The sequence below is a fragment of the Micromys minutus genome (genome assembly GCF_963924665.1).
Source record: "Micromys minutus genome assembly, chromosome: 30".
Taxonomy (NCBI): domain Eukaryota; kingdom Metazoa; phylum Chordata; class Mammalia; order Rodentia; family Muridae; genus Micromys; species Micromys minutus.
In genome coordinates this window covers 19283221-19307563 of record NC_137965.1, presented here as the reverse complement: position 1 = coordinate 19307563, position 24343 = coordinate 19283221, and the positions used below count along the sequence as shown (strand labels likewise).

Sequence of the window (24343 nt, the reverse complement as noted above, 5' to 3'; positions counted from 1 at the left end):
AGACACCCACCTTTCACTTTCCCCTCAGACTCTGGCAATGCGTCCCAAGATACGGTGACGACCGTGGGCTTGCCGCTGACTGGCCAGACTCTCAGATTCTCAGGTGCTGTGGTGGGAGCTATAAGATGAAAGGGAATGAAGATGACAGGGAATCATGGCCTCGGACAGGCCCCTCATACACTGTCTACTGAAGAGATGGTGAGTCTGTGTTGATGACACATGCCAGGTGGTTCTATACTAGCTTTTTGTAAAATGACTTTTGTGGCTCCCACACAGCTCTTGCTTCGAGTTTAGAAACATCTGGAAATAGGCTTCTAGGAATTCCAGATTTTTCTTCCAGATAAACACTGCACTATTCGAAGTTCAAAATCTGCAAAAATCCCTTTAGTACACGTTTTATTGTTGTTTGGTTGACAGGGCATTACCACGTTGCCCTGGCTGGCCTGGAAGTCAATATGTAAACCAGGCTAGCCTTGGGCTCCCATAGATCTACCTGCTCCTGAGTCCCAAGTGCTGAGATTGAAGTCATGCACTGCCGTGTTACAAGTTATAAAGATGGAGTTCTAGCTGCTATTGAACCATAGCCCTGGCCACAGAAAAGGTTTTCTCGGGAAGACAATACAACAAAAGCTAAGCCAATCAGGGACATCTGTGGCCACAGTAGTAATGTATGTATGCTGTACACTGGAACTTGAAGGGTTCGATATGTCAGAAGAACATTTTGGTAAGAAAAATGTTGGCATACAGAGCATGAACCAAACAAAACGTCTCCTTAACTATTCTCCACCTCCCTCTCCTTCTCCCTTCCCCCCTCCCAATTTAACAGTTCTAAATCCAAACCCTAACTATACATACAAACTCTACTACTAAGACTTATAGTTAGTGAGACTTTAAAGGCTGTGTGTGCTGTTTGAATTGTCAGTTTAGGAGTAATCCTCAGTTGAAACCCCAAAGCCATTTCAGACACAAACCCGATTCCGGCGTTCTCTGGAAGACAGACGCACTCCACTTGCCGTCTCGTTCGCCTTGTGAAATCCTGACTGCGAATTCATACACGGTGTCTGGGATCAGGCCGTCTAGCAGGACGCGCCTGTTAGAGACTTGCTTGTAATCCCATCTGGCCGACTCCCCCTTCTCTCGGTAGCGCACAGTATACTGTCTATGAGAAAACGCAACATGAAAATCATCCTGAGGACCCGACTCTCCTCGAAGTTAACTTCCAGAGTCCTCGCTGTTTCTCTTTCCCTGTAACTGATGATTTTTAAAAGCAAGCAGGGAGATTTGAGGAGAAGAATCTAAACTTCCAACTATGTCACTGACTCTAAGAATCTGAAGCCAGGGTTCTGGCAAGTGTGTGTAAAAGCAGACCAAGAATTAGAGTGTTTTTGCCCCAAGACTAAAAATGTCCTGGTGTTCCAAAGACCAGAAATGACAAATGAAAGGAGTAAAGAGAGGTGGGCAGAATTTACAAGCACCTAATTTCTCAGTGGTGTGTGTGTGTGTGTGTGTGTGTGTGTGTGTGTGTGTGTGTGTGCGCGCGCGCGCATGCGCAGGCTGAAGAATGTGATGGTACCAAGAACAAGAACTGGTTCTCTCTCTGCTTGTCTCTCATACACATGCACATGCACACAAAGCCAAAAAGCCTCATTTCATGATTAACTGGACATATTCTACAGACTCTGGAGAACAGGAAACATGAGGTCTTGTGTAGAATTACTGCCACAAAATGGAACAGAGCAGGACAGAGAGACTGAGAAAGGAGTCCCGTATGATCCACTGGGAGAGAAATACCAAACGTACTGATTCTCAAAACCCCAGACAGCATATATCTGTGACATTCCACAAGCAGCAAACCCTGCAGACTGGGTCCCTGCTAATACAACTTTTCTTCATGACTTCTTCCCGGTAGAAAGCCTTTGAGGCATTAAGAATGTTCTATTGGAGAGAGAGTTCAGTTGCAAAGTGCTTGCAAGATGGAGTAGAAAGATCGGTATATGAACCAGACTCCTCTGAGACATAAAATCCATGTTTAAAAAAAAAAAAAACAGACATAGTGTCACATGCTTGTAATGCCAGGTCTGAAGAGGCAGAGATGGGATCCCTGAGGCCTGCTGGCCAGCCATCCTAGCCTACTTGGCAAGTTTCAGGCCAGTGAGAGACCCTTTCTCAAGACCACAAATAAAATAAGACAGAGGATACCTGAGGAACAACATCCAATGTTGACCTCTGGCTTCTTCGTGCACATGTACACATATATACACCTGTACACGCACACATGTGCTATTCTTTATTTGAAGATATGGCAAAACTATGAACAAAGCAGTTTTTCCGAGGAGAGTCTGGCTCCCCCCTGGTTTTCCCTAAGATGTTGGAAAAAAAAAAAGCCCAGAGGCAGTCAGGACCACTTCCTGATTCGAGAGACTATATGGGTAAAGAAACACAGTGACTCTTCTGAGCCCTTAGATATAAACATTTGTCATCCTACCAGCAGACAGCAAGGTCGTCCTTTACCTATTAAAGATCATACTTTATATACTTTTACAATCTGAGCATTATATTTCTTTTATTTCAAAGTATATTCCACTCTTCTGCTGTAGATGGGTTCAAAACTTAATACATAATAACCAGGCCACCAAATCTTTGGCTTCTTCTTAGTTGTATAAATTATTAAGTCTTTGAACACACACACACACAAAAAAAAACATTTTAATCTATATGCTCCAGTTTCTGTACAATATAGAAAACCATAAAACTCACATAAAGATTATTCTAACCTAATAAAATTGTTGGGTTTTTTTTTTTTTTTTTTTTTTTTTTTTGTCTGTTGCTACTACAAATGAGTATAAAAGATAGAATAGGACAACAAAATGAGCTAAGGGAAAAGAAGGTGCTCTTTGTTACACACAACCAAGGAGGACCTGACACACTTCAGAGATCAGCTAATGTCTACAGAAAAGCCACTCATGTAACATTAGACAAGCATCTGCCTCTCAACATAAAAATGTATCCTGCCTTGACTCTTCAAGAAGACTCCTCCCACAGTGGACTCTTCATAGAAGAAAACTGTACATAACTGAATCAGGAGGAGAACAAACATAGGGAATTTAAACACTCAAGATAATATGAAGCAGATGAGATATGAAATTCTTTCCTGCGAATTACCCTCCAGGCCCTATTTGATTTGCAGGAAATTGGTTGCCACTAAGTACTGGATACTCAACAGCAAAAGAGAGTTCAAGCACCCACATAGGAAAGAAAATAAAATCAGGATGGAAAGATGGGTCCATGGTTAAGAGCACTGGGCTCTTCTGTAGGACCCAGGTTTGGTTCCCAGCACCTGCATGGTGGCTCACGGCCACCTGTAGCTCCGGCTGATGTCCTCTTCTGCTTTGGTGGGCACCGGTTATGCGCTTAGTACACATACATGCATGCAAGCAGAAACATTCATGCACAAAATAGTTAAATAAGTGTTCAAGAAATTAAAAGGGAAATCACTGAATTCATTTCAAGTCCAGAGAAGCTGTATTTCTCATACCCAAAGATAAGAAATAAGTGTTCGTGTGTACCTTGATGCAACAACTCTCTTCTGTTTTTCCACAAGAGGATCCACCCAGGCCACGAGCACGGACTGAGACGACATGACCCGGACACTAATGTCTTCAGGTACATCCAGCTCATCCTCTTCTGCAATGACAGTGGATGCACAAAGGGGCTCCTCTTACCACAGGCTCTGCACTGGCTTCCTCCAGTCAAGCCCTGCCTAACTTCTAGTTGTTTGTGCTTCCTCTAGGTGAGATGAGATGAATAGAATACTAAATGATTATTTTGTCTGCATAAAGGGGGAATCTCTACTCTTGCTTTTCCTAACCATAGCCTGAGAAGCAAGAATCTCACCTTAAAAGCTGCCTGGGCCAATCAGCATGCAGAAGAGTATAAAGGGGCTGCTATACCTTGGTGGAAAACACTACAAGAAGTTCAGTGTTTACTTGGTGCGTGCTGTAAATTTCTCATTAGTAATAAGACTTTTATGAGGGTATATGTTTGAGAAAATAAAAATTTACATTGTTATTCATTAGAGACCATGATGCCAAATACAAATTCTGCTTTAAACAAATGTTATGGATGTCATGGGAGTTAATGTCCTTCATGTTTTAGAGTACGTGGTTAAATGACCGGTTAAAAGTTATATTCAGGTATAAGATAGAGTTGAGTTTGCCAGTTTTTTACTGAGATCTATTTTTGTCATCCAAAAATACAGTCACAAGGTTTACCGTCTTATTTTGGCCTTTAAGATTTACAAAGTGTCCTCAACTTTGCTTGTATGCTTCTTTGTTTTGCTGTTTCAGTTTTCGGTATTTTGCTTTTTGTATGGGTCAAAAGAATTCATATTTTACCTAAGTGCGGGACTTTGGAGTGGACTGTTGGAGAATCTGTCCTTCTCTATGGTGGCCATCAGTGGCTGATACAAGTGAAAGGCCTCAGTTGGGGCATCTCTGCTCAATGTGGGAAGTATAGTAGGCCCCACTCTACAACATGACTGCATTAAAGGGCTGTGCTAGGGTCTCCTCATATCTGCTTAATTTTTATTGCCAGCATAACGCAACCTAGCGTCACCTGAAAGAAAGATCCTCAATGGAAGACCCACCCCATCAGATTGGCCTGTCACCATGTCTATAAGAGATTATCTTGATTGTTGATTGGTGTAGGAGGGCCCAGCCTTGACCCAGCACACTGTAGGTGGGTGGCATTGTCCCTAGGAAGGTGAGCCCAGGCTGTATAAGAAATCTAGATAAGCATGAGCCAGAGGGTGAGCCAGGAGCAGTATTCCTCCATGGCTTCTGCTTCAGCGTCTGCCTCGACTTCCCTCGGTGAACGTCTGTCACCTGAAGTGTAAGAGGACATAAACCCTTTCCTCTTTTAGCTGGTTTTGGCTGTGGTTTATCACAGCGACAGAAAGGAATGAGAACTCACTGAGGTTCATGCCCAGAAAGGTATGTGTAGTTTGTAAGTATTATCTGTGTTGTTAACAAAAAAAGAAAAGGAAACACCCATTAATGGAGGTAAAGAAAAACACACTTCAATAAGTGTGCAATGAATGGTCTACTAGTGAGCCACAATTGTGTATTTTCATACTTCTCTCGATGTTAGCACATCTGCATAAAGTGAGAGCTGAAATGCTGTGTGTGCCACAATGTTGCCCCAACACACCTGTTCTTTCTCCTCCTTTGTTCAGTGCCTCCCTAGGGGACCATTAACAGATGGACAAGACTCTCTTCTTTTGGAATGATGCCTCACTCCCTCTAGCACTACAAAGCAACTGTGCTATAAACCTGTCCCTAATCCCCGATGAAACAAGCCCTATCCAAAGAATTCTCCTGTCTCTACTCGTGAAAGAAACATGCTTACCTACAACTGTAGTTCCCTTCATCCCCCCTTGAAATTCAACAGTCCCACCATCCCATCACAGCCAGCACCACGTAGAAACCAGCATTCACACCAGACCATGGCTTCACCAAGTGCATCCTTGGAAACGTACCTGCATTCTTGCGCTTTGTGAGGGCAGCCCTATAGACGGGCTGACTCTGCCCCTGGGAGTTCGTGGACTGCAGGGAGACCACATACACCGACTCAGAGGCTGTGGACCAAAGAACAGGACGTGTGGCAGTGTCCCCATTCCTCAGTAGCCTATGTGCCCTACAGCCTATGGTCCCTCCCTCCCCCCTCCCCTTACCCCACCTACAATAACAATTTCACAGGTAAGTCTTCATCTAGTCATTATGCTCTACAGAGAGGCTCCTATCACTGTCCTTGTTTCATGGTCAAGGACAGCCTCAGAGGGGTGAGGTGACTGCCAAAGTCATTGAGTAATTTGGTCTTGGAACCAGCTCTTCGTGACTTCAAGGCCCCGGCTTTTATTACCTTCAGACGGGGAAGAAGCAGACCATATGCAGCCATCACAGAGATACAATATAGGCCACAGCCAACAGTAGACACACACTTCTCTCTGTGACTTGGTTATTGGATACTTGGTAGAATAAATACAATCTCCAAACTGACACCAAAATCATTGCCTAAGGAGCCCAGAATACTACACACATGGCCCATCCATGCAAACCCTGGCTGGCTCACTTCCCAGCCTTGAGCACGTGCAGCAGAATGGCTTCACTTCCCATCTGGCCTCTTCCTGAAGGTCTTCACACTTCCCAGTCTCCAAGATCTGATCTTACCATCTCCTCTTGTAGTCCTGAGGGCCCTCCACTTTGACATTGGTACCCATCTCGGGGATTTCACTGATTCAGAAGACCACTGATAAAATGTGTCTAAGGGTTGCCTAGGAACGGGATTCCTCGCTGATGGAACTTTAAGCCAATCTCTAAGGCTCTTTAGTGCATGTCCACTTCTGAGATGCCCCTGGCCAGTGGCATCTCTGTGATAAACAGTGTTAAGGTCCTATGCAGAATAAATCCCAAAGACAGGATAATCTACTTCACCCTCACCCCATGCCCTGTCCTTCTGTTTAGATCTCTTCTTCACAGAAACCCATCATGGGAAGCCAAAATCCGTTGATGAGATTCAAAAGATGACATATTTCAGAAGAAGCCTGAAAGGGGCCTGCTCTGTGTGATTATACAAGACCTAGAGCTCACGTATACCTTAGGTTCAAATTTGATCGAATTTAGGCAACAAAATAGTAAGATCACGTCATCTTTAGGTGAGCAGAGGTCTATTACTAAAGAGACGAAAAACTGGGAGTCACAGCCATGTGGGTCAGAGTAATGCCAAATTATGTTCTAGCGTGCTATGGATGAGACCCTCGAATGAAACTTTCCACCTGAACAACGCTCTCCCGCAGTATCGTACATGCAAAGAGAGTTTCTCCTCCTTGTGAGTATCCAGGTAGAGTTTGGTCCCTATGACTAAACTGCTGAACAATGTGCGTAATGAAACCATCCAGTGGCAAAGGGACAGCTCAGGAATGGAGGAATGACTGACGTGACTCCAGATTACCCTGTGGCTCCACACCACCAGGTTGCTTTTCCCACATCTGCTCTTCACAAAGCAGCTCCCAGTCTAAATTCTCCTTTTGGCCTCCTTGAGCCTCTCCACATTTCTTCTGGCACTGGAGGGGAGAGGTGTTTGGTTGTCTTCTTGCTGGGGTCTGGGCTTTGATGGCTCAGAGGCATGTGTGGCCCATGTAGATACAAAGAATAGCACAAGTTTTCTCATGCTGGGAACACCCAGCCAGGAAGCTTGACAGACACTGTAACACTGGAGTGTCCAGCAAGTAGCTGAACATAGAGAATCCAGAGACTTCCAGGATTCTTCAGAAAGGGAAATATAGCCATCTGCCCAGAATCCTCACCAGTTCAAACCTGAGCTGCTCACAATGCCACATGGTTCTGGGAGCCATATTGGTCCTGGGGACTATAAAACTGTCTGCCTAGGCTGCATATGTATACTTACTTCCTAAATGATGAGTTCTCACAGCAAACCAGCAATGCAGGCCACAAGGCTTTCTTCCCAGAACTCTGTCTCCCTGAACTGCTCTCACCTGGGGTTATTTGCTGAGCTCAAATCATGGTGCCTCATGGCCTGGCTGTGAATCTCTCTCCTGCATGCTCTGACCCCACTCCCACGTCTCTCCATCCGAATGCCCCTCACCTATCACCTATTAAAGGAGAAGAACTTACCTTTAATGACAGAGGTGCCAAGTAAGAAGTACCACACTTCCTTCCCACACACCACTGGCCCGTGGGTGTCTTCTTACTCCTTCACACCCTAGCTTCTGACCCTAACCATGCCAATGTCCACTTCCTGCCTCCATGCCCCTGAGTGACCTGAGCCTCTACCTCCACTGTCTACACCACCAGGTTTGCAATGACACAAGAGGCACCTGACTACACTTGAGTGAAGAGGTCAGATGTTTTGCTAGAATCTTCTGAGTAGGGCCAGTAAACGATAGCCTTGGTTGAGTCTTGACCCATTAGGAAATAAAAGAAGCATGAACCATGGCAACCAAAATATATATTGCTGGTAAAAGAGCAGGTGGCAGGGCATGTACCCAGGGGTTTTACTAGAAAGATGTGCTGTCAGGGCCACCCTGGACCCTTGAGTCTCTGAAGCCTGGCTTCCCCCAGAAAGGTGCATAAAGGGGCCCAGATATACATCCAATTTATTGGGTAGATAATGGGGCATGGGCAAGGGCAAGAGTGGACATTAGCAGTTTCTCAAGGGACAGCAGCATCTCTACAGAAGATGGTCTGTGTTCCTGTCTAGCTTGTTAATAAGGTTAAGACCTGTTAAGATGGACCACGTAGTATCTCCTGGTCCCAAAAAATATGCCCACGAACATTCCATATCTAATGCTACCTTTGCTTTGAAAACAGGACAATAAAAGGGGAAATATTTCCCTCCCCACCACAGCTCACATCTAGATAAGTGGCTCGGGGATTCTGTATACAGGAACAACTTATAAGACAGTGTGGTCCTGCCGCTAAATAAAGGTTAATGCGATAGAGACCAAGACAGGATGGGACAAAGTGATGTTGGGGTCTCAGTAAAACCTGTCCCCATAGGCTTATGAGTTTGAGCACTTGGCCCCAAGCTGGTGACACTGTGGAATGGGATGGGACATTTACAGGATGAGGCTTGCTGGTGGAAGTGCATCACCTGAAGCAAGCCTTGGGAGTTCTGTAGCTGGGCCCTACTATTGAGATTTAAGAAGTTCCAGGAATATACTCCTGCTACAGTAGAGCTGTCCGCCTTCATATCTGCCTCTGTGGGGCGCCATCACCAAAACTGTGAGTCAAAATAACCCCTTTCTTCCGGAAGTTGGTTTAGTCACAGGAAGGTGGCTAACACTAGCATTGCCTTGAATGGCCATCATTGGTGGGAGAAGCACCTGGGGTTTAGGCGACACTGTGCCTTAAATGACCTTCTAAATGTTGAAGTGATGGGAACATTGCATGGAAGATCCCTTCGAACTCACCAAGCTTTTTAATTTCATGTGATCTCTCGTCTCTGGTCAGTGGGACATAATTCATCTTCCGGCCACTTTCCCCATAGCCCAGAAGAAAACCCCGAGATCTTCGTGGGCTCTTGGCTCCAGACAGACGTGGTGCCTTCCATGCGACGGACAGCCTGTCGTCTGAGGCTCGGACCCGCATACGCAAGGGCTTGTTGGGCACTTCCTTTTCTTAAGAAGGACACGACATAGAAATGATTAAAATGCACCGCGTGGAGCTTACATCATGTATGTGAAATCTCTGCATACACTGAGCCTCATCGGTTAATCACTAAGCTTTAAACACTCATTTTTGGGTAACCTGCTAAGTTCTAGGGTGACCTCTATTCACATGGGCTTCCATTTTTTGCCAAGAGGTCTTTGGACTTAAAATGAGAACATGCCATGTGTAGGGCTGCCAGCCACAGATCTGGAAGCCTTATAAGGTCCCTTTCCATCTACTTTCTTTCACCCCTCTTAGGCTAGACAGGCTGTATACCCCGTGGCTAGGGCTAGAGATAGATATTAAAATACAATGGAGTCATTAGGTGTTATTTATAACTGGCCTCTAGAAGGCTTTTTTTTCTCTGTCATGTTGAAAGGATAGCTAATAAAAGACTAAGCAATTTTGACCTGGAGGCTCTAGTCCTACCCCTATGTAAGTCTTGCCCCTGTCTCCCACAGATCTTGGCTATGCCCCACTGTTGCCAATATCCTCAGGGTCTCCAACCTTTTTACTGACTAATTAACCAGTTTCCAAAACTCCTGAACTGACTTGAAATGTTCTTGTTAGCTTTCTCAAAGTAGTATATCCTGGGGATACTGGTTAGTATTTAGAGTCCGTCCGTCTGTCTGTCTGTCTGTCTATCTATCTATCTATCTATCTATCTAATATTTATCATCTATCTATCTAATATTTTTCATCTATCTATCTGATATCTATCATCTATCTATCTATTTTTAGTATGAGCTGATACATTGAGGAACAAGAGTCCATGGATCATGTGACCACCACGTTTGCCCATTTCTAACAATGGACCATCTTCTAGCCTTCACTTGAAGATGCTGCTAAGCAAAAGAGCATTTCTCTAACTGTATAAGGCAGTTACTCCAAGCTTCCTTTCTTTGCCATCTATATTAGGCTCAGCACCAATTCTGACTAATTCTATTAGACTAGAAATTCCAATCTCAGATAATATCTGAACTCAGATGCCGTGAGTTAGCATGAGCTTCACAAACAGCCATCTTGGACAGTTAACTTTGAAATGACTATCTCCAATGTTGTACATCTAAGCAAAGCACCACTCTTTTGTGGGGTTCCTGGAGTTGCTTAATGATCCGCTGGACATCCCTCCATAAAGGCATCTGGGAACAGTATGTGAGTCACAACAGAAGTTTTCCCCAATATACAAAAGTTTAAACTTTGTGTAACCCAACAGAATGACCCAGCAAAATGCAATGGGCCTGGGTCTTCTGTAAGGCCAGGCACTTGCTGCTGCATAGGACCAACATGTTCAGCCTGCACTTGTTTTCCATCCCTGAGTCCTCCCAGTTGAGCAACTGGAAAAAGACCTCGTATCCCCTAGACTATTTTGTCCATGAGGCTAGCTGCAAGTTTCCTCTTGGGACAGATTCTCATTTGGCAGTCTCTGCACTCATAAGTACAATGCTGAGCAGGGACACCAAAGATTTGTGAAATTCAGTAGTGATGGGGTCAACAAGAGGAAAGAATGGGGTTCTCAGGACAAGGAGCTTCATTAAGACCACACAAGTTTGTTGGCTGTAGTGTGCATCCTGGAACTCCCACGCATAGTAGTCCCATCAAACATTAACCATATAACCCCATGGTAGAGACAGCAGATATCCCAATATACTGCAGGTGACCCCTGCCACCTGCATTTGTCAATCTTCCTACTAGGGTCCTAGAATGGGGCCAGGACCACAGAACAGCTGATAACCCAACACAAAGACCTATCTATGTTAAATAGAACGTTAAAGCCAGCAATTAATTAATCAATAAAATGATTCCATCTCCATCCCGTTGGTCTGTATAGTGCCTCATGGTGAGGAAGGGAGACATCCATATTAGAGACAAAGCAAGTAAAGTCACAGGGTCATTTAGTGTCATTTAGTGACAACCAGGGATGGGGAATGGGGACCTACCTGTTCTAATCCCCAGGGCTCTCTCTGTTTAAACTCCTCCCACACCTCCCACTAGCCATCCAGTCTCTTCTGTTCATGAATGCAAAATAAGAGTTTGGGTCCAGACAGGCTTCTTACAGAGTGAGCACACTAGTCCCTGCCCAGCTGACTTTTCACAACCTGGAACTGCAGTCTCCCCACAGAGAAGAGAAGGACTTTGGCCAGAGATTATTCCCAGGACAATGGAAGCGTGGTTAAAAGCCACAACATAAAGAGAGGTCCCACCCCCTTCAAACACAGTCACTTCTTTTTTGTTTGAGGCTTTGAGTTTCAAGCACCTTGAAACTTTCTTTTCTTTAATATTCTGGTTTCTGCATACTGTCAACTGTCTGTTGCAGATCATCCAGGGAGCCTCCTCATGAAGCAGATACATGCATCAGGAAAACATTCCATGTGGTTAGAATTCATCTGCAATTAAATTATGCTGTGTGCAATGGCCTTGCAAAAGCACTCTGCATATTTCTAATAAATTCTGTAGATCTTTTATCTTGAAGACAGGAAGTTACAACTGCCAAGATCAATCAGGCTCACACCCACCAAGGCAGAGTGTATTTATTTCACAAATGGTGGGACACATCCCCTCCCCCATTAGTCTTAGCACAACAGAACCAGGTAAAGCCATGGGCAGAGCAGGCAGAAGACCTGTGACAGTTACGCACTGTTCTCCTGCCAACCCCAGAACAAAACAAGCACCGCCTGGCTGTAGACCAGAAAGCCGGGCAGGACTGGGCTGTCCCTTGGGATTTGTAAGTCAATGCATTTCTGCAGTTGTATAGAATCACTTTTTCTTTTTACCATAAAAAAAGACAAAAATTTCACACGATGTTTTGTCCAGGTAAAATTCTTTGCTATTTGATTGTGACAGTTTTTAGATCAGGCTAACCCAGACTCTAGACTCAGAGTCTACATCAAATTTACTACTTACAGAGGACTCCAAGAGCACTCCCTGAATACATCCATTTTTTCTTCTCTGAGACTGTATGCAACAACCAGGTAGAGAGCCTATGTCTGCAACCTCAGCACTTACGAAGTAAAGACTAGCCTGGGCTATGTAACAAGCTCTGGAACTACTTTGGCTATAATTGACTCTAAAGCTTATATCCATCATAAAACCATTCTTCCTGGGCAAATTCAGATGGGATCCCCTGAACCGTCTTTGAATAGATTCGCAAAACTCTTCAATACACATAGTATTACAATACAACTGTATGTTGCTAACCACAGAAACACAGTCTGGCAAATGCACTATCAGGTGGTTCCATTATGAGTATGCTATATGGCATGTTCATATACACTGAGGTGACTATGACATTCACTAAGTGCCGTACTCTCAAGGACCATAGTTATCTACCTAGTCTATTGTGATGCCAATATCCTCTCCAATAAATGACTTTTTGGAGTAATACTTAAATAATATCACCTACTTGATAATAACAAAGAAGAACTCTTAATTTCCTTATTCTAGAATGGACCTATCAGATATCACTCACCATGAATAACCAATAACAGACAAAGAGACTGAGAGACAAAGGTTGGGGGAGGCATTGCAGACCTGGAACCCTGCTGTTGGACCTGTAGTCTTAGATCACTGTGCTGCAGTGCTTACTCGGAAGCTCCTGGTGGCTGCACTGTGAATACTGTAGCCACACTAATATAAACACTGCAGCCACTCTGGGAGAAGACCATGGTGCTCCTGAGTGCTTTGGGTAAAGGATCTGGCTCAGTAGGAGTCTCTGTCCACTGCATTCACCCTCATCTCCTTACACAGATGGTTTAGTTGAGATTCCCAAGTTCTGGTGCCCCATCAGGAAATAAGTCAGTGACATCTGTCCCACTGAGACCTATTCACTGCTCTAGCCCTTTCACATTAGAAGTGTGCTCAATGCTCCCAAAAAGGACCATTGGATGAAGATTCAAGTCAACCAAGCATGCTAATGGATCCATTCACTCTCTCGTTCAAGGAATCACTCAGGACCCAAAGTAGAGAAAAGCAGCCTACAGACATCCAGCCACCCTCAGAGACACCAGAATCATACATCCTGGCCAGTACCTGGAATCAGGAAAGCATTTGCAGAAGGTGAAGGAGGAGATGATCTAAAAGACAAAACAGTTTGGAAAGGAGAAAAGAGGGAGAGAAGAATCTCAACATCCTCCAGACTCACCAACACCAGGTAGAATATTATAGGTTCAACAGAAGCCAACACACCTCCATGATGGACATAAAACTAACTTCAAACACCCCCCCTCCCCGCGCGCGCGCGCGCGCGCGCAGGGCCCATCAGTTCCAGCTCACTGGGTCTGTGCAGTGTGTCTAACATCCGGCTTTCCTACTTCCATGGTGTCCTCAAAGCTACGTTGTAGACAGAAGTGGTCCCACAGGACAGTGCCATGCTGCCAGCATCTGCATCTAGAATTGGCTCTCGAAATCCAGGAAGCTGTCAATCAGAAGTAGCACCTTGAACTACCCTGTGTCCACTCAGTGTGTAGCACTTGCTCACTTAAACGATTCTCCCTCGAGGTTTTCACAGAGCAGCAAAGAAATTTATCTTAGTCACCCAAAGCCTGGAGTGCTGCTACTTCTCCACAATCTGTTTTATCTCAAAATTCTCAAGATAGCATTTGAGTTTTGTAGACCATACCACCAAATGTTGGTGTTTGCTTTATGATTAAAAATAGCATCTTTAGTGCCTGATCATAGAGAGGGGACTCCCATTGGATTGGATGTTTTTCTCATGCCTTTGCTGGTTTCTGGTCATACCTATGGACTCGAATCCCGAGGGTCACAGTTTAAGTGAGCCATAAAATGGCAGTCAGGATGGCCTTCTGTCAGTAAACAGGTGGCTTTGTTATTGACCCCGCCAGAGTTGAACATCAGTGGGTGTATTGATACGAGCATCTATTGCACTATGTGGGGCTGAAGTCCTACTGTGCCATAAGCTGACAAGTCACCCACAAACTAGCTGTGTGTTGACAGAGGAGGGCTCTGCAAGGTCAGTGAAGAAGCCGTTGATAGTACTTCAGTGGCAATGGCTCATCTATGCATCCAGGAGACCAACATCAGATGCTAATATCCATGTGATTCTGATCACCGTCTCTCTTGTAAAAAGAGGTCAGCCCCTAGCCCTTGCCAAGTCCCAACTACTAGCTCCCATTGCTGGCCTAATTCCCCCCAACACATATGAAGGGTTCATCCAGATCCTCAGGGTAGCCAGCTATGCTCTCAACGGGTGAGTCAGACCCCACAGCTGCCATGGTTCCATTCCATGGCATGTTAGTTTCCAGCCACACTTCCTGACAGCTCACAAGGGCCACCAAAAGCAAAGAGAGCAGTAGTCTCTTCCTTTAATAGCCAATGCTTCTGGGCTCCTCAGGAGAACACAGCAACAGGATCATAGACTACCTAGGCTAAGAAGGACTCATGGGAAATATTATTGGGAAAAGCATATCTCAAAGGTTTGGTTTGGTTTTCTCTAGGGTGGTTTTAATGGAAGTCTTCCTGCATTTGCTTCATTTGGGGGTCAAATGGAGAACAGGGCATGTGTTTTCTGAAAATGAGGGGCCTGCTCAGGTTGACTGGGTGCTCGGTTTTTTCAGCCTGTTACCTGGTCCCTCATTCGGAATAAAATCCCGTGTAGACCTAGCTCAACAGGAAGGAGGTATTTCTTCCCAGACAAACATCAGATTTTTCAGAGATCCCGGATACTATACTCCAGGCTGACAGTCCCAAGCTCTTTTTTTGTTCACTTTCAGGCTTTGAAAGAAGAGCCCTTGGTAGACACAAGGGTCAGAGAGCAGCACAAGGCCCTACTTGTTGACCTCTGAACAAGTGTTGGCTTTCATTAAACTACAGAGGTCGTTCCTTCTAGAACATTACTCCAAAGCTGCATGAGCAAGCACAGCCCAGCCTCTCCAGCTTTCCGACACTCTGGCCCTAGCCTAAGAGCAGTCACCCCATGGCAAGACATTATAGTTTTCATTATAATGTATCCAACTTCAGACATTCTGTCTTAACTACAAAAAAATGGAACGAACTAGGTAATGGAACGAAGGCTCTAAAGAAGAGTCCAACCCCAAATTTACCCTGGGGTCTCATTGTGGTTTGAAGATATTCTGCTAATGAAGTCAGCCTTCAACAGAAGGGTGGCTCAACTTTCCCCCAAAGCAGGGAGAAAGGGAGATGAAAGTCACCCAAGGAAGATGAGGTATGTCACCCCCAGAAGAGCAGGAAGCAAAGGCACCTGACAGAAGGAAGGTAGCACAAGTCGGGAAAGAAGCTAGCCCACTTGGGAGAGAAAAGGGTGACTGCGTAAGGACAGATTTGTGGAAGCCTCAGTGGGGGCCCAGAGTGAGAAACACAGATGTGCTGGTTAAGCAGCTTAGCTCTTTGTTTCTCTCCCCCAGTCCAGCTATGAGAGGCCAAAGAGAGAGCACCACACAGCTGGGTGGTCCTGGTGGAACCAGTGAAGGCAGTTCAGAGAGGGGAGATGTTCTGAGTGCATGTCCGGGTTAACGCAGAGAAGAATCAAGCCAAGGGTAGCCTCGGAACTCTGCCAAGGGGAAAAGCCAGCAGAGCCGGGGCCTGTGGAGGTCAGGAAGCAAGCTCATGACATGAGGGATAAAGAAACAAGATATCCTGCCAACAGACAGAGGAGTTCAGAACTCCAGCTTAAGCAGGGGCCAACTTTAGTCTAACTGTAAATCTATAGCAACATCTAACAGTTAGAAACTAGGAGATGGGGCTAGCGGATGTGCTCCCATCGTGGATGGCTGGTATGTAAGATACACTTCTAGACACATGTCTCATGTTCCTGGACTGAGGGAGCAGCTCAAAGGCCAGTGGCTTTAACCAGAGGGTTGTAGTGTCTGAACCACAGTGCTGGTGGCAATGGCCAGAGAGGAATAATCCACAGCACACCCAGCTTAGATCAAGCTGTCATTGAACTGCTAAAAGTGTAAACGACCTTCATAATTAAAATAGAGTGTAAAGAAGACATGATACAGAACACAGACTTTGTGTCGGTTCTAGATCCAATTCAACTCCACAGCATGAGGAAAAGCACAGAGGACAGGGTTTGTAGGAATCCATGAAAATTATTAAGGCAGATACAAACGTATTCTGTGCTAAAATTAACTAGGATCTAACGTGGTCTCCAAGATGCAATTTTGGCCAACACAGACTAACTGGCCCAGCTGCATCTATGAGCTGTTCACTATCAAATCTGGGACATGGCACAGTCCTGACCCCTGGGGCCTGCTTCTATGTGACCTCGTTTCTCTGGAGTCAGCTGCTGAGAAGGCTAAAACAGCAGTGAAGAATTCTAAAATAGGTGATAGATCCCAGTGTTCCAGAAAATGGACAGACACTGAAGATATCACTTCCCTGGGATCAAAAGAGGGGGATAGAGGCAGACATCCCAGCAAGGAGGGTGGGTTCTGCATGCAGAACAGAGGAAGCCTTCTGTGATTGGATGAGCAATCAGACTCAGAATCACTCAAGTCTTATCCAATCTCTAGGACTTTCTAGAAGATTCTTCCACCTCCTCTCCCTTGTCATGTTACTTCCTGGTCTTGTCACCAGGCTGGTCATTCAAGATTGCTATGCCATTTTTCCCCAAAATAATTGGTGATTATTCCATTGTGTCCTCTCAAAATTCATATATTGGAATCTTAATTCCAGAACCTCAGAGTTCGCTATATTGGGCTGTAGGGTCCTTAAAGGAGTAATCAGGTTTAAATGAGGCTATCAGGGTGCGCCCTGAGCCAGCCCAACTGGTGTCCTTTCAGAAGGAGGGACTGTAGACCCACAATCTCTTTCCTGTGCGAGATGCAGGGAAGCCTGGGTAAAGACAGAAAGGGGAGGAGGCAGGCCATCTGCAAACGCGGAGAATTCCCAAGGTTCAAACCTGCTCACGCTTTATTAGGAGACCTCAACACTTCGGAACCATTGAACGCACATTCTGTTGTGCAAGCCCTCCCCCCGCCCCCGTGGGTGGTAGCACTCCATCAACACTAGTCAGATGCACCACATCACCGCTTCCTGGTTTTCTTTCCCACAAGTGTGCACATTTCAAGTCGATGAGCCCTGGTTCACCATGCTAGAGACCTCTGGGTCCTATGACCACAAGACCATAGGCACTGAAGGAATAGATTAACAACCTTGGTTCTATTTTTAGGTAAAGAATATTTGAAGACCTGATAGATCTGAACCAGCAAAAGGAGGCCTTGTGGAATTTGAATTGAAATCCTTGTTTCCAGCAGAATAAAGAATGGATGCTCCCTGATTTCAAACAGGTCACCGACAAATCAGCCAAAGCACCAACAAGCTCCTGCAAGGCCTCAGACTGGTACTGATGCTGTGTTATCTATGGTTTTTTTAAGTTATCTATGTTTTTAAAGGCAAATGTTTTCCTGTGGATAACGACCCGTAGCATTCCGAATGGTACTTCTTTTGTTTGACCAAATTGCTATCCACTTAATCATTTCTCTGAACAAGAAATGGCTTTTTTTTTTTTTTTTTTTTTTTTTGTTTCAGGACCCAAAAGCAAAAGATCTAGGTAACATATCAATCAGTGATAGACAGTTTCCTATAGAAACATTCTTTCGTTGATAATAAAATATGGCATTTTCTGAGTCTGTGTTCTCTGGATACCATGTGTTGTTCGGTTTGGTGTTTTGATGTCTGGACTAACATCACATGCTGCAAGTTCATCTAGGAGTCTCTCTTCTAGTATCTTTTATTCATTATGTATGACAAATGGGAATCATACATTCTTATGGAGAGCTTTGTTAGTCACAGGTCCAAAAGCTCCTCCAAAAAGAAGCTGAACACAGTCCCAATGCATTAAACCAACAGTGAGTTAGATCTTGAATTTCTTCGATTCCCAAGTCCTAATCTGTAACCCCCAGGAGTTCACGTCACACATATACAAACATGTCCCCATAGACACTTCCTAACACACTCATACACTCCCATTAGAGATGGCAGAAGAAAGTGACTATCTGTGGGGGGGGGGGGGACAAGAAAATTCCTAGTTCTAAATCTAACGTCAAATCAAGAGTATAGAATAAACATTAAAAATGTAAATATGAGAGTCAGATAAGTAGCAGCTTGGTCTTTGTGTGGGTCCTGAACAACTGGAGCTGGGGCTTTCCCAAAAGCTGCTACCTGTATATGATATATGTTCTTCTAGCCTTGTCTGGCCTCAGTGGGAGAGGAAGCGCCTAGCCTTGCAGAGACCTGAAATGCCAGGGGGTACTCAGGGGAGCCTTCACTCACTCAGAGAAGAAGGAAGGGAGGATGGGAGAAGGATTGTGGGAGGAGGTGACTGGGAGGGGGCGGTGAGTGGGATGTAAAGCTAATAAGTAAAACAATTGAGTAAATTAAAAAAATATTTTAGGAAATTACAAATGCGAAACTCTTCTGTATTTACCTTAGGAGTGCTAAATGGTCCTAAGAGCACCAACTGAGGTAAAAGCACGAATGTGTATAAACCTGGCACTATCTGTGGTTTCAGGTCCTACTTGGCTCTGGAAACATACACCCTGCAGATAAACTGACTTCCAAGGCTGCCAGGGTGTGCCACGTTTGATCCTTGGTCCCTTTTCCCTCCCAGTCCCCTCCTGCCCCTGTCCTCTCTGAGATCCCATTCTCACTCCTTAGAATGACTTCCCAAACCATATCTAACTCCTCGTCCCCTCTTCCAGCTTCCAGCCCCCCCATCTCTACTCACATTACAACACCCCACTGTCACCTGGAGCGTCCCCAAGGAAGAGTGTGCCTCCTCCCACCTGAAGTATCCCTGAGGAGGAGCATGTTGGCTCCCAGAGCCTTTCCCTTTATTCTGTTGTTTTATTATCCCACCCCCTTTTCTTATATAAAAGACTTTGGCAACTGTCTGTACCACACATTCCTCTCTCCTAATCTTACATCTTTGGTCTTACCGTACAAGCCTACAATGTGGGACTCTTTCATTTTTAAGTTACGTTTATGTATCGGGGCCATGCACTCCACACTGCGCATGTGCGGCTCAGATGGCAACTTACAGAAATACTGATCTAAGAAGCTCACCGTGGTCATTAAGTACAGAAAAACGAAGCATTCGGTCTCTACCCTGCTGCCTATGGGCTCCCGCCCCACCACACTCTGAAATAATGGCATTCTTGTGAATTATTTATTTAACCATTAATTAAATACATTCCAGTAACAGCTCATAAGAAATAGCAACTTTTCTCTTAATAAGTAAAACAGTATGAGCAGACAACATCGATGTCCACAGGGCAACACACGCATAGACAAATATGGAGCAGAGATGGGAGGAAGCTGGCCTATCACAAAATATTCCAGAGTCTTCCAAGAAAAGTGCAAGACTTGACGACACTCAGTGGCCAACAAGAGCCATTGTCTTTAAGGGTCTCAATTAACTGTTGGCAGATAAAAGGTTATAAATTTCCTAACTGGGACAATTCTACCATCTCAGCCGCCATATTTGCTAGTTAGCAGGTGACGATCTCCAGATGTAAACACAGACGTTGCCCACACTGGGAGGGAGAGGAACAGGAAGTCGCATACACAACACCAGCTGCAGTCTGGACGGCCAGCATGTGCATTAGTTTAGCGGTGAGAACGTGATGAAGGCTTGTGAGCACGTGCGTGTGACAGAGCCACGGCCCTCTTGGGAGAGGTGGCTCCAGTGAAGGCATGAGCCAAGTGAGTACAAAGTACCTGTGACGGTCTCATTAAATGGTCCTGGACCCTTGATGGGAAAACCATCTATCTTGATCCATTCACCTCCTAAATCGGGGAAATGCAACTAGATAGTTAGAAACAAGGTCTGCGGGGTTCTCCGAAGTTCCGTACACTCTCAGTGACTAGTCAAATGGTCTTTGAGAGACGCCACACCTAAGCTTTAGAGACAGCACATTAATTGTAGGATCTGCACATGGCCACTTGAGCCGTGTTGAAAAATATTCATAAACTGCATCAAAGCTACTCCCAAAATGAGAAGAAAAAAAAATTTTTTTAATTAAATACAAAAACAAATTCCTCTCTCCTAATCTTCCATCTTTGGTCTTACAGTACAAGCCTACAATGTGGGACTCTTTCATTTTTAAGTTACGTTTATGTATCGGGGGCGTGCACTCCACACTGCGCATGTGCGGCTCAGAGGGCAACTTACAGAAATCGGTTCTCTCCTTCCACGACGTTTCCAGGGATCGAACTCAGGTCATCAGGTTTGGTGGCAAGCGCCTTTACTCACTGATCGATCTCAGCAGCCCAATAATTCTGTGTTTTTATTGGCGTGAAGAAGCCAGGGGAGGGGGGCCCTCCCAGTCTAATCACCGAAGCACAGCCTCCAGGTCAGACTTACCGGCTGGGCTCTCAGCTCTGTAAACCGGGCGGCTCACTCCGCTGGGGTTCTCCGCGGTAACCAGCACAAAGTATACCACCCCCGGCTCTGAAACACACGGTTCACATCAAACCACTGCCTCCGGCCCCCAGAAACACACACTTCATTCATTCACCATCTCACTTACACTGGTTGTACACAAATACAAAAGCCCAAACGCAGAGGCAAGTCCAACGGTAGCCCCCTCTTCGGTTTTACTGAAATCGATAACATCTTCCCCATGTGGCTGAAACAGGGCCGGCCCTAAGAATGTCAGCTGTGTTTAACACAAAGTGCAGGCAAGCGGAACAAACCTGGGCTCCTACACCGTTGATAGCAGAAATCTTTGAGGTCTATAGTATGAACTCAGCAGTGGAATTAGGAACTAGCTCACTGACCACATTAGTACCCAAACACAGTGTCACAAACGAGTAACACCGCACAGGGAAACTCCAAATGGAAAGATCCAGAAAGAAAAATTTTTAAAAAGGGGGAAATATCAGTGAAACTCATAAAATCTTTATTGCTCTACATAAAGCTTCATGGAATTTTTCTTTTTCACAGCAAAATGTTTCCCAGGCTATGTCTGCATGTGGTTTTTTTTTGACTATTTCAACCAAAACAACAAAAATTAAAATTAAAATAAAAGGGCTAGAAAAATATTTCCTGGAATTCTAAAAATGCTAATCTTGAAATAATTAGGCTTTTGCTTTTGGACTTTGGTCTGGGGGTCAAGGCAAGTAGCAGAGGTCTCCTTGGCTGAGCTCCTGAAACTGTTGAGAGTCTAAAGAAAAAAACAGGGGAACAACACAAAGGGGACACACCCAAACTGTAACATAACACTAATTTCCCTCCACATGAGTCACTGTCTGGTGACAGCTAAGGTAGGAGCATTCCTTGGGGGGCTTAAAGCGTGTGAGCATGGAGAGGGGTGGAGCATTGGAGAGATGGCACCTGCCCTGTCCCAAAGGCAGGTGAGAATGGCATTTCTAAAGTCAAGGTGTTCTTTCAGGCAGAACCTGATTCAGTCCTCAAGCTTAACGCTACCTGGGACTTCGGCTATGCTCAAGCCCGGTGTGAGCTGTTGTCCATCTGTGGCGGGAGCTGGTGGCAGTTAGGGTCTGGCACAACCTGCCGCGCTAATGGGAAATGGTTCCAGGTCCCAACAGAATACAGAATTGTGCTTTCTCAGGCGTTCCTTGCTCTGGGCTCATTTGAATTCCCAAGCAATGGAGTCCACATGTCTCTGAATCCCAACCATTTAACTCGTCACTTCCTTGGGAGACATTGTTTATTGGGTGGTACCCCACTCCTGTGTGTATTTCTCTCTCTCTCTGTCTCTCTCTCTCTCTCTCTCTCTCTCTCTCTCTCTCTCTCTCTCTCTCTCTCTCTCTCTCTGTCTCTCTCTCTCTCTGTCTCTCTCTCTGTCTCTCTCTCTGTCTCTCTGTCTCTCTCTCTCTCTCTGTCTCTCTCTCTCTCTCTCTCTCTCTCTCTCTCTCTCTCTCTCTCTCTCTCTCTCTCTCCAGCAATCACAACCCAGTGTTTGAACAAATATATCCCCATTCATGTCTTTGGTCTGATAGCTTACACTTAACCTCACAGATGGACTGGGGATAAGAGCCTCGGTGCTTCATAGCACTGTTTACTTGGCTGGCAGCCGGAGGAAAGCAGCCTGATCTATTCACTTTCTGCTCAGTTACCCAAAGACTACAGTGGTACCCAGCAGAGGGTGGAGATGTGGAGGGGTGTGCTGTGACTCTTGCCAGGATCAGAACAGTAATGGCACAAAAGGATACTGGCTTTTCTTTAGTTGGGGCCGTGACTTCCTCATGTCCCATCTCAAAGTTATAGCCTTACATGATGGTAGAAATTTAAACAGGAGAAAAGGGTACAGAGGCGGACCCCTTAGAGCTGTACCTTCAAGTCAAGTCACACTGAGGCAAGACTTAAAATGTTCCCGGTTTCCAGAATCAACTGAAAATAAAGTTTCAGTGAGTGCAGAGGTTATACTGCTCACATGCATGCCCTTCTATGTGCCTTCACGGGGATGCGATACAGTTGACCTTGAGCAACTTGGGATTTAGGTGCTCCAACCCCTGTGCAGGTGAAAACTTGTAAGTAATAACGTTGACCTTTCCAGAATCTTAGATAGGAAGAACTTGCTGGTGACAGGAAGCCCTGTGGCTAGCAGAATTAGTCAAGTGACACCTATTTCCAAATTGTTAAGCATCATATTGCATAAAAGGTTATCCAGAGTGACAAGATATATGGTCTTTTGTTTTAAAGAAACTGAGATGCATGGTTTACTAGAGGGATGGGCTGCTCACACGCAGAGGACAATGACGTCATAAGAGTCAGTTTTCTACAGACACGATTTAACACTGCAGCCTTTGTTTATATGTCGTAGGATCCTTTCTGTTGCTGTGATAAGACACTCTGACCCAAAGCAACCTAGAGGAGGAAAGGGTTCATCTATCTTACATGGCAGGTCTCAGTCCATCACTGAGAAAAATCAGGACAGGAACTCAAATACGAGCTCAGAGAAGAAACCACGGGGGAATGCTGCTTGCTGGTTTGCTCTCTGGCTCACTTTGGGGAGCTTACTCAGCTTTTGTTCATGGCTCAGGATCACCTGCCTAGGCATGTTACTGCCCGTAGTGGTCTCGGTCCTCTTAAATCAATGAAGACTCAAGACAATTTCCCATAGGCATGCCCACAGGCCAACATAACCTTGACAACTTCTCAGCTGAGGCTTCTCCTCTCAGAAGACTCTAGGCTGTATCATACTGACAATTAAGACTGAGACAAGTGCTATGTGGGAACTCTAAGTGTTTGCATTCGTAAGTGTTGATAAAGGCTAACGTTGAACAGATTTGTATATTACATTATATATACAATATAGATTGTATATAATATAGATTATATAGATTGTTGTTTGCATATTTTATGCATTTTTGACACATCCAACTTCTTCATGATATAACTAGGCTTTGAAGTCCTTCAGCAAGCTTTTTTTTTTTTTCTAATTGTCACAATCCACAAATCAAAGTTGTTCAGTGGTCAACTGTACTTAATTATTAAGCGGCTTATGATGTAAAAATGTTCATATTAGACTATTAAACCATCTAACAGTCAAATTTCTATAAGACCTAAATAAGTAAACAAACGAATTATCAACATGTTTTTCAAAGCACCATCAAAACCTAAAACTTTCTACTTCATTTTGACGTTAGGAATGCTTGAGTTAAGTGTATGGACAACAAGCCTGGGGTGAAACCAAAGGTCTCATGGTGAGGCCTTTAAGCATATCCTCATTATGAGCTTCAAAGCTTGGCTTCCTGTTTCCAAAGACTGTGGTCCAGCTATTCTCTATCATGCCAACAGTTATTCTAAGTGCACAGCTGTGACAGTTGATGCGCAGTTAGGGATAAGCGAAGAAAGGAATGTTCGTCACTTACCCACGTCTTTAATAAGGAAGGAGTGTGTCTCCGAATTCACCTTGATGGACTTAAGACTTTTCAGTGACTTCCCATAGGCAATGTTGTAATACTCCACAGGTCTACTGGTAGCATCTTTGGGTGGGTCCCATGTGACCTTCAGGCCCATGCTAGTGGACAGCAGTTTCACATGCCTTGGCTTCAGTGGGTGGTCAACTATACAAACAGCGCAACTATGAACTTTACGAAATGGCAGGCTGGGAGAATAGTTCTCCGAGTGTTCTCTGATACCCTCAGCAAGAATGTAAATGACA

General features: G+C 44.9%; 1 protein-coding gene across 3 annotated transcripts in view; it reads right to left on the bottom strand.

Annotated features, from left to right (window-relative positions):
• Window positions 1-24343, bottom strand: part of FNDC1 (fibronectin type III domain containing 1) — an 82033-nt gene that overhangs the window by 38408 nt on the left and 19282 nt on the right. For 2 of the 3 annotated variants that reach the window (XM_080941935.1, XM_080941936.1), the window contains exons 2-6: window positions 8990-9196; window positions 5537-5635; window positions 3567-3684; window positions 972-1159; window positions 11-118 (exon numbers count right to left, since the gene is read on the bottom strand). In XM_080941935.1, the coding sequence (XP_080798061.1) occupies window positions 11-118; window positions 972-1159; window positions 3567-3684; window positions 5537-5635; window positions 8990-9196 (720 nt within the window). Of the gene's footprint in view, window positions 1-10; window positions 119-971; window positions 1160-3566; window positions 3685-5536; window positions 5636-8989; window positions 9197-19928; window positions 19998-20574; window positions 20662-24050; window positions 24246-24343 lie in introns of all 3 variants that reach the window. The other variant, XM_080941937.1, reaches the window with a different exon arrangement.